Source organism: Cynara cardunculus (assembly GCF_001531365.2).
Source record: "Cynara cardunculus var. scolymus isolate 2C chromosome LG 13, CcrdV1, whole genome shotgun sequence".
NCBI classification, from domain to species: domain Eukaryota; kingdom Viridiplantae; phylum Streptophyta; class Magnoliopsida; order Asterales; family Asteraceae; genus Cynara; species Cynara cardunculus.
The window spans coordinates 9,287,879-9,300,923 of NC_037540.1; the positions used below are offsets into that span (position 1 = coordinate 9,287,879).

Consider the following 13,045-nt stretch of genomic DNA (forward strand, 5'->3'; position numbering starts at 1 on the left):
CAACAAATTACTGAAATTTAACCAACAGGAAGATCCAGGTTAAATAAATTTAGCTTTCAAAGAACCAGACCATTACAAAACAGACTTTTGAGTTCAATGATTAATAAAAAATCTTCTCCATTAATATATCAATAGATAGCAGGATTTTGCCATCCCAAGGTTTATGTGAATTTTTTAAACTAGATTACAGTAATAGTATAAAAAAACTATACTATGACCTGCCTTAGATTGCTGCTAAACTACCATGGTTTTGGGTTGTCAAAATCTATCTGCACAATCTTATTCTTATCCTCCAGAAAGCAGATGATGATACACCAGATGTTATTCATTTCTCTAAATAATTATACCCCCACAAACTGCCAAATGCAAAGCTGCATCTGACTCCCATCCTTCACATGTGAATGTACACTAGAACAAAATCAGAACATATCCAATTGGGTAAGATCATCCATCGGTATGTCAAGTCCTGCTGCAAAATCCTCTTCTAGATCTTGTTCCTCAAAGTTCAGAAAAGAAGTCAGATCCTGAGGGGCGCCTACAGTTAATTCATCCAATGGGTCTAAATCATCAGCCAACAGGTTTGTAGTGTCGTTTCTACCCTGGGACGCAAATCGAACATCCCGTCTACTATCTGCCAACTGACGTTTCCCATTTGCTGAAGGCTGTACAGGATGTATTGGTCCTTTGGTTTCATTGTTCCCAGATGTAATAGGCAGTTGAGCCATCTTTTGCTTTGGTTTTGGTTTTGGTTTTGGTCTCGGTTTTGGTTTTGGTTTTGAGCCACGTCTAGATTTGGTGGTGTCACGCTCACTTCTCTTTCCCTTTGTCCCAGCTCGAATGGCGGCAGTGCCAACATCATCAAGCGATAGTTCTTTCTTCTTTCCTCTGTTGGATATTGGTCCGTTTATTGCAAACACCTCATCGGAGAGATGATTGAAGTTTCCAAAGATATTAGATGGACCACCATCTAAAGAACAAATCCAATTAATTTACGTACACAAGCTAGGAGTCAAACATTCAAATGGAAGGAAAACAAATAGGACTAAAAAAGAAAATGACAAAAGGCTGCAAATTGTTTAGGGTGCCTCTGGTACGTGGACGAGGACTGGACTGGATGGGAAGTGAGAATTGTGGAAGGGTTTTAAATTTGACACGGGTAGTTTTGTAATTTATCCATCTTCCTGATTTTTGTTCCACCTGTTCTGGTGGGACAGAAAAAATGCATTTTTGTCCCATTCAGGTCATGTTCTGTCCCAGTCTACAATCGTGCCACACGTGGGACAAGTTTTTGTACTGTCCTGCCCCGCATACCAAATGCACCCTAAAGTAAAAAGAAAGCAACTGCTAGGGCAATAATTAACCAAATGGGCGTACCTGCTAAGTGCTTGGGTTCTGGCTGAGAGTTACGTGATCGGGAATACTTGGTGCTGGCAATGGGCCATCCAACAGAAGCCGTAGGTTCTGGCTCGGTTTCGACTGGAGCAAAAAGGATATCTTGAAATGGAGGCTCATTGAAGCAACTTGTACCTGAATTTTCAAATTTACGACATCGAGCAAGAGTCCTCCTTCCAAAAGCCAGTGCAACTTGCTTCGGCACCTTATGTACATTGGATCTAGACGTTCGTCTGGTAGCCTGCTAAACATTAACAAAAACAAGTTACCTTCGAGTGAATATGGTGTTGGCAACAGTTCATTAGGCCCTTGTTTTATCTTTAAGACTGTAAACCACAAATGCTTTTATAAAAATAAATTAAAGATTATTTATATGAACTCCCAGTCAAGCAAAATGTACAGGAACCCTCTATACCCAAGAAAACTGTCCCAAAGTACTATGGCCATGAAAGATGCTAGCTTCGTCCCAGAACCAAAGACCAACTAAATAATCATGGACTAGCATGATTTTCAAATCAAACCCACTGTACCCCAAAAAAGATGAAAAACTAACACCTTGATAACCATTCATTCAGAGGGTATGCACATGTGTATACAAGTGATTCAAGTTGTTTCTCGGTATTCATGCACGTGTGTATGTTATGCTGTGCACATATTCATACCGGACAAATTGCTTACAAATTACTTGTATGCACATGTGCATACCGTCCAGATTGACGGTTACCAAGGTGTTCCTCAATTTTCCATTTCTTGCGGTTTCCCCCTGAACCTGACCCTATATATACACACATTTATAATATAGGGGGGAGAGAGAAATGACTACTTTGAGAAAATAAAACTAAAGAACTGGCTAAGGGAACTCACCAAAAGTTTTCTGTAAGCCTGCTCAGCCAACCTATCCATAGCAAGGGTTTCAAGGTCTCTGCATAGCAACCAGTTAATGTTTGAATTTTGATAAACCAGCAATGCAACTGGACTACGCTGGCAAAAAAGTTTGGCTATGAAAGTTTTACCGGACTCCAGAGTTGCTTTCAACATCTCTACTTATTTTCTCTAAGCATGCCTTCTTCTCAACCTCCTATGGAATCAACAAAAATGGAAACTCATATAAATACAAGAGATAGTTGTAGGTCAAATAAAATGTTCAATTGAAGTTCTGTTAAAGGAGAAGACAGCTTACCTGTTGCTGAAGTCTGTTCTTCAGCTTATCAACTTCATGCAGGATCGTTCCATTTTCCTTGTCATCCAAGTCAGGCTGTCATACAGAGAAAAAAGGAGAGTTAAGACAAAGCGCCATAGGTTCAAAACTGTTCTACTCGATCTTAATGTCACTCTAGCTAGAGAAATTTCTCCAACAGAGAAGTTAGAGTTCTAATAATATCAGTCATACGTACTGTTCCACCTCGGAAGCTCCATAAACTAATCTGAAATACTTTTAAAGCAGCAGAAACGCAGAATATACTACAGACACAAGCTTACCAGTGTATCTGGACATAGGCCTATGCTCTGAAGCTCCAGTAGAAGTTTGTCATCTAGACACATCTGTTCATACTGACACCCAAGCGAAATTTTGCCAAGACCTTCCATCTGTAACGTTCGTGGTGACTTCTTCAGGAAGCTCTTTGGAATCCCAGCCAGCAGCTCAGCTTCTGAATGCCCATCTTCAGACACAGGACTATTGATGGTACAGCTTCTAAATGAGTTTATACCTCCATTGCTTGGAAAAGATTTATTTGTTGAATGAAGACTTTGAGCACGGTTGCAAAACATGGTATCACATTCATTTTCCATCCTAGCCCCCTCTCTAGGCTCAGAACCACCGAGGTGATGTGAATCATAAGTCGAAGCACCATAAGCGTTCTGAACTTGTATATTCCTTGCTTCCCCTTCTTCAAGCCCATCAATGTCATCTTCTATAATAAGTGCTGATAATACTCGTTGGTACAATGGCATGAACCCATTAGATGTTTTATCCATATCATCTCTCCCAGAGAAAGACTCACTTCCCTGATGTTGCATATGCACTTCTCTTTCTCCAGAAGGAAATGCATCAGATACAGAATCTTCTTCATTCAGAAGTCCCACCTGGAACAGCAAACAAAGTTTAGGATTACTCATGAAGAGAATCTAAGAACTATCAACTCCGATGACATGATCTGCAGTTGAAGAGAACTACATTAAATTAAGAGCTAGCTGCAAATTTTTTGAGCAAGCTGTACCCTTTCTTTTTGCACACTTTGCACAAGCCAGGGGTCTTCACTGAAACAACCGCTCTACTCTTTGAGGTAGGGGTCAGGTCTGCGTACATCCCTCCCCCCCCAACCAAAAAAAGGCCCCACATCCAGGTGGACCTCACTGGGTTTGTTTGGTTTTTGCTTACATTAAATACATCAAATACAGAACTAGAACATTGAGAAGAAATGTGGACACATTGGATATATAAGACATGCATGTCTGGCGGTTATACAACAGAAGAATGTAAAAGAACTGGCAAACATGAGAAAGATGAGAAGCCAATCCTCCACTGGAAATTCTAGTCCAGCCACTGTGCTGTGTGCCATGTTTCATGTTTCTGCACGTCATCATCATACTGAACAATTGAAAACCATCACAAGCATGGCCAACATCGGTTTAGACCACCCACAGCTTGGTCATCCGTAGAAGTTTCTTTCTCAATCAGAATAGTAGAATTGATGATCAGAGGGGTCTTTCAGATCATGACAGAACTTTTAGACATCATCTAACACTGATACAAGACCACCAGGCATCTGGACTAAATTCTCTGGTCTAACACCTTCGTAAAGTCGGTAACGGATTCGGCACATCATCCACTTCACTCTGATTTGGGAAGGATTCATGAGAGTAAACTGAGTTCAAGGCTTTTCAAGTGGTTGCTCTTATTGAAAGAGAATTGTCCCAGCAGATGTGCCAAGGAGAGAACTAGAAAACCTCAGACATAAATATCGAGAAGTAGGACCAGAACAATTCACAGTTCCGCAAAGAAAGAGCCCTTTGTATGCTGTGTATGTTTTGTGTTTCCAACAGCATCCAAATATGGTCCCAACACAAAATAAACTGGAATGCCTAAGCAAAAAGTATGCAACACTTGAATGAGCAAGGTAAATGAAGAAAAAAATATGAAAGGTGGTTACTTAAGCTTACTTTTTAGTAATATTGACCAGCAAATTATAAAAGTAACAAGGTGGATCAGGTTCCATTGGGATAAAAAAGATGATTTAATGTTAAGGTCCCCAATCTCTCATAAAAGGCATACTACTGGAACATTTGCATCATGTCTAATCATACTTATATAACATACAGAAAGTTTGTGTTGTCGGTTGACCAATAATCAAGGTAAAAGCAAGTCCAAGCAAGAAAAAGTGGCGTTCCAATGTCAAACAATCACAGATGCTTGGCTGCGGAAAGTACCTTAGCATTATTTACATGACCAAGCAACTGAGGAGCACCTTCCCGAATCTCCTGTGAACACTTTAGCTGCTCAAATAACATAACAGCAATTGAAAGCATATTAAAAATACAGAATGGATTTTGAAGGTGCAAAATCACGAACATTCATAGGTAGAAAGGATTACATATTGTTAAATATAGTTCAACCTGGTGGGATATAAAGGATTTGTCCTCAGAACTGACAGAAGCAAAAAGTGGGTCCATTTTCTTCCAAAATGTACTTGAACATGCTAGATCTACAGATACAAGCAAATAATAACACAAGTTACACAATAGTGACTAATAAGCAGTTCAAAAACTATCCTTCCACTACAAAAGCAAAATAAAAATAAAAAACTAATCGGCAAAGTCTTACGGCCTGCTATACGAGCATGATTTGCAGCAGCCAACAGCTCTTCCCGGTCATCATCCGACCCCCCTAGAACATCATATACAAAATCATATATTTATTAGCAAAAATGAGCACTCCCTCATTTGGAAGGTGGTGACAAAATATTGACAGCTTGACAAATAATTTTTTGAAGACATGGAAAACCAATATCCAAGGGTGAACCTTCATCCATCCACACACTGATACACCCCTAGTAACGCATGGAGCAAGACACAAGTGTGGGATTCTAATTCAAGAACTATGGTTAGCTTGAGCAAGCCAACTTGGCCACCTCATAATAATTTCTCCCAAAATCCAACACAAAACTAATATGTAAATAACTTCATTCTGAAGATAAGAAACTTAACAGCTTAGATCCACAGATGACTAAGAATACAAAACTACAACAGGCTTATATGTCCATATTTGATAACAACGTACCTGTACATTCAGGAGAGCTACTATTATGCAATGGGACATGATGGGAAAAGCCCTTGCGATCTGAAAGCCTTTTCAATCGACGGCCTGGCTTACTGGCAAACAACAGCATTATTGCATGAATTATAATTGAAGCACAAAAATAAACAAACTCGTTGTCATTGCCAAAAAGTTACACACCTTCCGTTCTTCTTACAACCAGTCTTACTACGTTGAAGTGGCTTTGGTGTGGCTGCATTATCCAATCTGTTCCCCATTGGCGAATTGCTAGACCTTGCAATCAGAGGACCTCTTCCACTGCGCCCTTGTCTCCACACACCATTGCCACTCTCTTCATTAATAAGAGGTTTTTTCTTCTTTGCAAGTGTAACAGAAGATCCAGTATTCTGAACAACAATTGCATCCGCTTCACTAATTTCCATTTCTTTGTCCTTTAATCGGCTTTCACCACCAACAGATTCTTCACTTTCAGATAATCGTAGTGGAGATTGAACATTATCAAGTTTAACCATTAACTTCGGGGGACCACTTGTCGCATTTCTGGAAATAGGAGAACCATTGGTCACATTAGAGACCAATCTAGCACCAACATCAGAAGGTGAGCAGCTTTCAAAAGATAAATGCTTCTCATCTTGATTTGTGACAGGAGACACCAGATTTGCTCTCCTCGCTCGAGACATTTTCTGGGGTCTCTGACCAACCCATTGAGCCATAGGAGCAGAAGATGACCCCAGAGGCATAGCACGTTTGCGATTATTGTTCCCATCATTTGAAAGAATTTTGTCCTCATCTGTTGCATTCTGCCAGCTTCCAAGCGTTCCAGGTACATAAGGAATACCTCGGGATGAACTAGCTGCCACCATAGAGCCTGTTCGTGCAGTCCTTGAAGCCTTGCTTTTTGCCACTGGACTAGGAAAGGTAGTATAAAAGCCATCACGGATATTTAACCTGAAAATATAGGAAAGCTCCAACAACCATCAGAAAGACAGTGATTAAAACAAAAAGAGTGTATCAATAGAAAGAGGTTTGACACCAAGGTCTCGTTTGGCAACGATTTTTTTCTGTTGTTCTGTTTACATTTCAAAAAAGTGAAAACTGAACAGAATAGATTGTTTACCAAATGTTCACATTTTCAAAAATACAAGGTCAGTTTACAGAATTTTGTAAATGACTTATGATTTACAATTTTGATTTTGTAGGTTTCTTAGTTTTAAGAAAACATGTTTAAATATTTGGGTTTAATGAGGTTGAGATCTCAAACCCAGTAAAAAACATTGTTTTTTATTTAAACATTCACCTTGTTCTTTTTAGAACAGATACTCTTTTTGAACACATTTTCATTTTGTTGTCAAACAAATATCACAACTATGTTTACATTACAAAAAAACTGTAATTAAAGAACATAAGTGTTACCAAACAAGGCCCAAGTCGGCACGACTAGCTTCAAAACTAATTAGCAGAACAAATCAAGTGAAAACAAATATTACACTACAAATAGGTAGCACCCACTTGCTGTTTTCTTTTGTGATGATCCTTTCCTTGTTTGATCCAGCAGTAAGAGTGCTCGGAAGAATAGGCACTCCCTGTTCACCTTTGGGAGACAGGCCCGTGATGGAACTATTAGGCAAAGATGTTGTGTTGGGCTTGTTATTGCCACCAGTACCATTAGAAGCCCCTAACCTGCAGAGTTTTAAGAAAAAGTACAGGCATCAATAGAACATCAACCATTACCATGTTTACAGGACTATAAATAGACAAGAACATAATCTCATATTTGCAAAGAGCAAACCTCATTTGTGTGCCACAAAATAATAGACACCAAAGTTGAGCAAGGACCACTTCTATATGTTCTATGGCTACAAATCCTCACCATAATTTCAAAAAGGAGTGTACTAATGTGGATTACACTAATGGGTTGTTTGGTTCTTGGGAATGAAAATGAGAATGAAAATGCAAATAACAGGGAATGAAAATGGAAAATTTGGGCTTGTGGTGGATGGGCACATTATATTATATAAAACCAAACGGTTTCTTTTATTTTAAGATGATTTCAGAGAATAAGAGCTCAAGACCACACTTCCTAGCTATAAATGACGAATGGCAGTTCTTTCCAGCAAGCTCAGACTATCTTAATTGTCTATGTTTCCATTCCCTGGATTAAAACCCAAGAAAGGAAACCAGCCTATTGCATAATTTGCATTACAAACAAAGTCATTAGATGGCATCAATTTTCTTGTGAATCATGTGGTGCAGCCAAATACTGAGAATCCTTAAGGAAGGAAGCAGCCAAATTTGTCAAACTTATATAGGACAACTTAAGATTCAATGTTTCCTGTTATAGAAACGACATCAAACAGATGCAACAGTTACCTCCAACAATGGGAAATTAATGAATCATCCCTTATACATTTGAACATATTCAACTTCGTCATAATTCAAAAAATCTAAATAGTAGTAAGAGTAAATACGTGCTCCCTTCGTCCCAAAATAAGTCTATGTTTCCATTTTAGTTTGACCCAAAATAAGCGTCCACTTTCAAAAGTAAGCATCTACTTTCCCATTATACTCTTAATTATGAGATATAGACAATTTCTCTCTCTATTATTAAGGGTTAAGGTGTTCACTGGTTAATTAGATAATAATTACACATTCCTAAACTATTTGCCTTTTTCATTGTGGACATCCATTTTGGAATGGCAAAATTATCAATGTAGATAATCACTGCAGGGCTGAGGGTGAATTGACAAAGTTACATGAATCAAGATTGTGCATTTTTAGAAGATTTTCATGTCATACAGTAGAAGAACAGTAACACCAAAATGGTGAAGCCAATGCATTACGACAAGGCATGGGTAGCATTGAGTAAGCTAGCAGGGGTCTAGCACACAAAGTGCATACTTACACTAGTAACTGGGGTTGTGAGTGTTCAACTCCCACCTAAAAAGCAGAAAAACTTGTTTGATGAAGTTTTTTTTTTTTTGAAGTATATAATATTTATATACGGCAAATGCAACAAATAAACTCACACACCCTCCTCACCTATGGTGAGGTTTGAACCCCTGACCTCCTAGGAGGCCAAGGGCTACGATACCGCTAGGCCAAAGACCCTTTGGTTTGTTTGATGAAGTTCGTGTGTATAGTTTACATTTTCCTTAATTCAATTGAAAAGACATAATAGAAAACAGATGGTTAAGAGGAACCAGCTGAAAATAGAACAATATCCAGAAAAAGAAATGATGGTACTACCTGCAGATGGGGGCATCACTTGGTTGTGAACCACGTTCATCAACAACCTTGTTTTGTGTAGCTCTTTTAGGCACTCCATCACTGTCATTTCTTGTAAAAACTGTGCCTACTGAACGTTTTCTTTTCATTTTTTTATCCCACCCTTCCCCTCCTGCAGCCAGCATACGAATCTTGTCAAACAAATCAGATTCTCCACCATTGTTCTCGAGTAAATTTCCATCTTTAGCCATTGCCACAGGCTGCCTCTGTAGGCCATTACTCTGGCATTCTGCCTGAAATAAAGCGGAAAAACAAAAACATGATCAGCTTCACAGTAAAATCCAACTAATGAGTAAGCGAACAAAGGTGCCATTTCTTATTTCCATTTTGCCAAAATCTTTCTCATTCTGTACAGAATTATGGATGCATAGAAAGTAATCGTCAAACACACACACACCTTACTAAGGTGCCATTTCTTATTTCCATTTTGCCAAAATCTTTCTCATTCTGTACAGAATTATGGATGCATAGAAAGTAATCGTCAAACACACACACACCTTACTAAGGTGCCATTTCTTATTTCCATTTGATGTTCTCATTTTGAGGGTGCAATTTATACTAAGCGAAGAATGAAGGCTGATTGTGGATCACATTTACTTGATCTGAGAAGAAATGGAGGAATAAAGACGAGACGCACAAAATGGATGATGGGAAGTGGAGGAAACAATAAAAACAAATGGAACCTGAAGCTATGTGTATAAACACGTAAATTTATAGCAACATACATGCACATGATATGCAGTGTTTCTCAGCACCAATTTACATTTCATATATATTTGGGTCCCGTCTGAAAGTGTAGTATATAGAATGGACTCAATTTCCCAGAAAAAAACCCAAATGGTACCAATATCCATAATCTCGGTGAACCCAAGTTTGTACATAATTTTAGCTTTCAGAATATATATGGACTTGCCTGTCTGATACTTTCCAATTTACCACAGAATTATCATCAAGCTATTGTCGCATTTTCAGATTAAGGCAAAATTACAATTAAGTCTATACTATGATTATTGAGAAGGACCGCATGCATTTTAGATCTACTTTCATGTAAAGTCGAAAGATAAAACTTGCTTATCAGAACAAAAGATGTATATTTGAGAAAATAACTAAGGCAATGTCTAGAAATTTAAACAAAGTAGACAGACAGTCAAACAACAGCAACAAATTTACTTTGGAATGTGTGAGGAGAAATACACACAGTTAAAGTAGATTCCAATCTGGGTTAGAGAATGAACCCCGTAATATTGGGTATAGATGTTTCTGAAATACCAATAAAAATCAAGTTGTAAATTCATATTAGAAGCAAACCCTGGATTCAGCCACCGAAGTTCGAACACGCTTGTTGAGAAGAATGTTCTTAGGTCGATCTTCTACTCTCTGATTTATATTGTAAATTTGGGTACCTATCTTCAAATTTAAAGCACCTGGTCGGTCATTAATCACCAACTCATTGCTCTGTTGTTTCGTGGAGGATACAGCTTCACAATATTTATCCAAATTATGCAAGTGTTCATCCATTTTATTTGCTCTGTCCCTATTAACAAAAGCACATCATCAAACATCAACTACCGACCAGGAAATCCTACTGATACATTGTCTATCGAAACAAGTCCAGGATTTAGATAGTAGCAATACATAGTTCATTTAGGTTACAGCTAAACAGAGGTGACAGACCTTGAAGTTCAAAAAGAAGGCAACATGACAAAGTGTCGTAAAAGTCCACCTACTCTAAAATTTATATACGATAGACTAAATAAACAAAAAGTACCTAGCTTTGACACATGTATCCACAACACTCAATCTGAAACGCTTTAAATCCTTCACAACTGCCACTGGGGGTGAGGGCTTCATGTGAGCAGCAGCAGCTCCAAAAGAATTCTCTTCAGCTGTGCTTCCAACAGAAATCCCCATAACCCTCCTTAACTCAACATACCAAGCAATCTTGTGGTCACCCATCTCAATAGGCTCCAGTGACATACACTGTGACAATGTGCGCAAATCATCTGATGCTACCACCCCACTATTTCCACCACGTGACACAGCAAATCCTGAACCAAACATCTTGCTCTCAGAACCCTCTCTAAGGTTTCCCCACCTATCCAAATTAGGCCTCACTGCCACTGCACGAACCCCCCTCTGGCCATTCAAATAAGTTCCAGAAAATCCTAGCTCAGATGAACTAGCTGAAGCCGATTCAAATGCCGCATACCCAGCCATAACTCAAAACACCCCTAGGATCCCACTCGTATATTGAAACACCATAAAACTTTATTCTGAATCAATTACCTATCAAATTCAAACGATAAGCTAAATTTAAGTAACCAATAACTCAACTAATAAAAAACAAAAACTAATCCTAACATAATTCCTACTAACAGTCAGCGCTCCGCTGCAAAATTGTTGCTTGAATTTCACATTATCCGTAAAGTTTCCAAAAATTCACTACCTTTATTCATCAAACAATAAACAGACAAGCTACATTATGTAATTCAATATATAAGCAACAAAACGAATGATTCTGAGCCCTAGCTTTGACTCGGACAATTTTGACCTATATTGTTAGAAGAATTGAACAATTGAGGTTGGAGAAGAAATACCTATTTCTGGTAAAATTCCGTCAACGAGTCGCCGTAAATATCCGGTCGCCGGTGGTCGTCGCCGTTTCTGTATTTTTCGTGGCGTCCCCCTTTTCACTTGCTTTCTCTGCACGTTCGCAGTTCGCTAAGCTCGTCTGACTACTGGCCACTGGGCTTTTACATTTTAAAGCAATACTTGGGCTAATGAAGAGCCGCTAAATGGGCCGTAAGCCCAATAAAAAAACATTTTTTTCTTGAATAAATATAATATAAAAACCATTTCTTGTAGATTTTTTAAAAATGGAAATTTCCAATATTTTTGGAGAAAGTCAAAAAGAAAGTCAAATTCTCCAGATTTAGAAAATCTTTAAATATTTAAGAAAAATAAATTATTTTTTTATTATTTTTATTAATGAGAATCTTTGAAATTAAATGTATATGATAAAGAAATAATATTTTATGAAATATATTTAATATTTTAATAATATAATTTATATTGTTATATTTAAAATAGATAAGTTGTTGGGAATGAACATATTTTTTTAAGGTTTTAATTTTTGATTCGCTGTTTTAGAGGATCTCTTGAAGATGTTCTTAATAACCATAATATCTTATGCATTGTGATCGGTTCGTATAAAGAACTGATTTTTATATCTTCCAAGTTCCAACCAACGTGTGTGTGTTGATAATACGTAAAGAGTTTAATTATCTGAGAACTTTAAAATTTGTAATATTCGTGAGAACTTTTATCTTAAGATTTTGTTTAACATGATTTTTTTTCATCTGAATATAATTTTAATGTATTGATTAACATGTATTTGTTTCACGGTTTGTTTGTTATATGTATTCTGTTCACAATTTGAAATTTTTTAAATGTATTTTTTGTTCTACAAACATGTCAAAAAGTTTCACATTGTGAACCAAGTACATGTGAAACAAATATATGTTAATGAATACATTAAATTTTAGTCATGGATGGAAAAAAAATATTGTATGAAATAGCACATCATGCATTGATTCTCAGAGATCTCACGAATTAAAGAGTTCTCAAAAGAAGATTCTCCATGAGATTAAAATATCAAATTTCAATTGATTTAATTTGTAAATGCTTATTTGGCAATGTAACTTGTGGAACACCCCAAAAAAGGGGGGGGGGGGGGGGGGGGGGTTGGAATTTAATTTAAAAAATTTATAATACATCAACTGAAAGATAAATTTTTTCTTAGGGACACATTCGAAATACCTAAAATGGAAACTTAAGTTTTAACATCAACAAATTACTAACTAAAAAATGAAAATTTTCCCAGTTGAAAAAAATGTTTATAAATTAAAACGACATATTTCCAAAATACATCATTTTTCAGATATCAAATAACATCTTTCGATAACGGATGGAACCTGTTTCCATTTGATGTGGTGGAACACAATGTAGGCTATATATCAATATTGTCGAGTTTCACCTTGAGACCATCAAACGACCTTAGTACTTACTCTTCAATGTTTTAAAGATGGTAAC

General features: G+C 37.4%; 1 protein-coding gene across 4 annotated transcripts; it reads right to left on the bottom strand.

The window, feature by feature from the left end:
* Positions 1 to 100: 100 nt before the first annotated feature.
* On the bottom strand, positions 101 to 11,693 carry LOC112524526. 4 transcript variants are annotated; one of them, XM_025134376.1, is made up of 16 exons: positions 11,551 to 11,664; positions 10,722 to 11,239; positions 10,262 to 10,487; positions 8,915 to 9,186; positions 7,178 to 7,348; positions 5,849 to 6,616; positions 5,672 to 5,763; positions 5,216 to 5,278; positions 5,008 to 5,096; positions 4,822 to 4,887; positions 2,872 to 3,477; positions 2,573 to 2,647; positions 2,406 to 2,470; positions 2,257 to 2,314; positions 1,375 to 1,633; positions 101 to 967 (listed from the first exon to the last, which is right to left on the bottom strand). In XM_025134376.1, exons 2-16 carry the CDS (start codon positions 11,168 to 11,170, stop codon positions 420 to 422), a joined length of 3,807 nt encoding a protein of 1,268 aa, XP_024990144.1. In that variant the 5' UTR covers positions 11,171 to 11,239; positions 11,551 to 11,664; the 3' UTR covers positions 101 to 419. The 4 variants fall into 4 exon arrangements, with proteins under 4 accessions (XP_024990144.1, XP_024990143.1, XP_024990146.1 ...); XM_025134375.1 differs by having other exon boundaries at positions 1,375 to 1,636; XM_025134378.1 differs by lacking the exons at positions 10,262 to 10,487; positions 10,722 to 11,239 and having other exon boundaries at positions 1,375 to 1,636; positions 11,551 to 11,693.
* Positions 11,694 to 13,045: the final 1,352 nt, after the last annotated feature.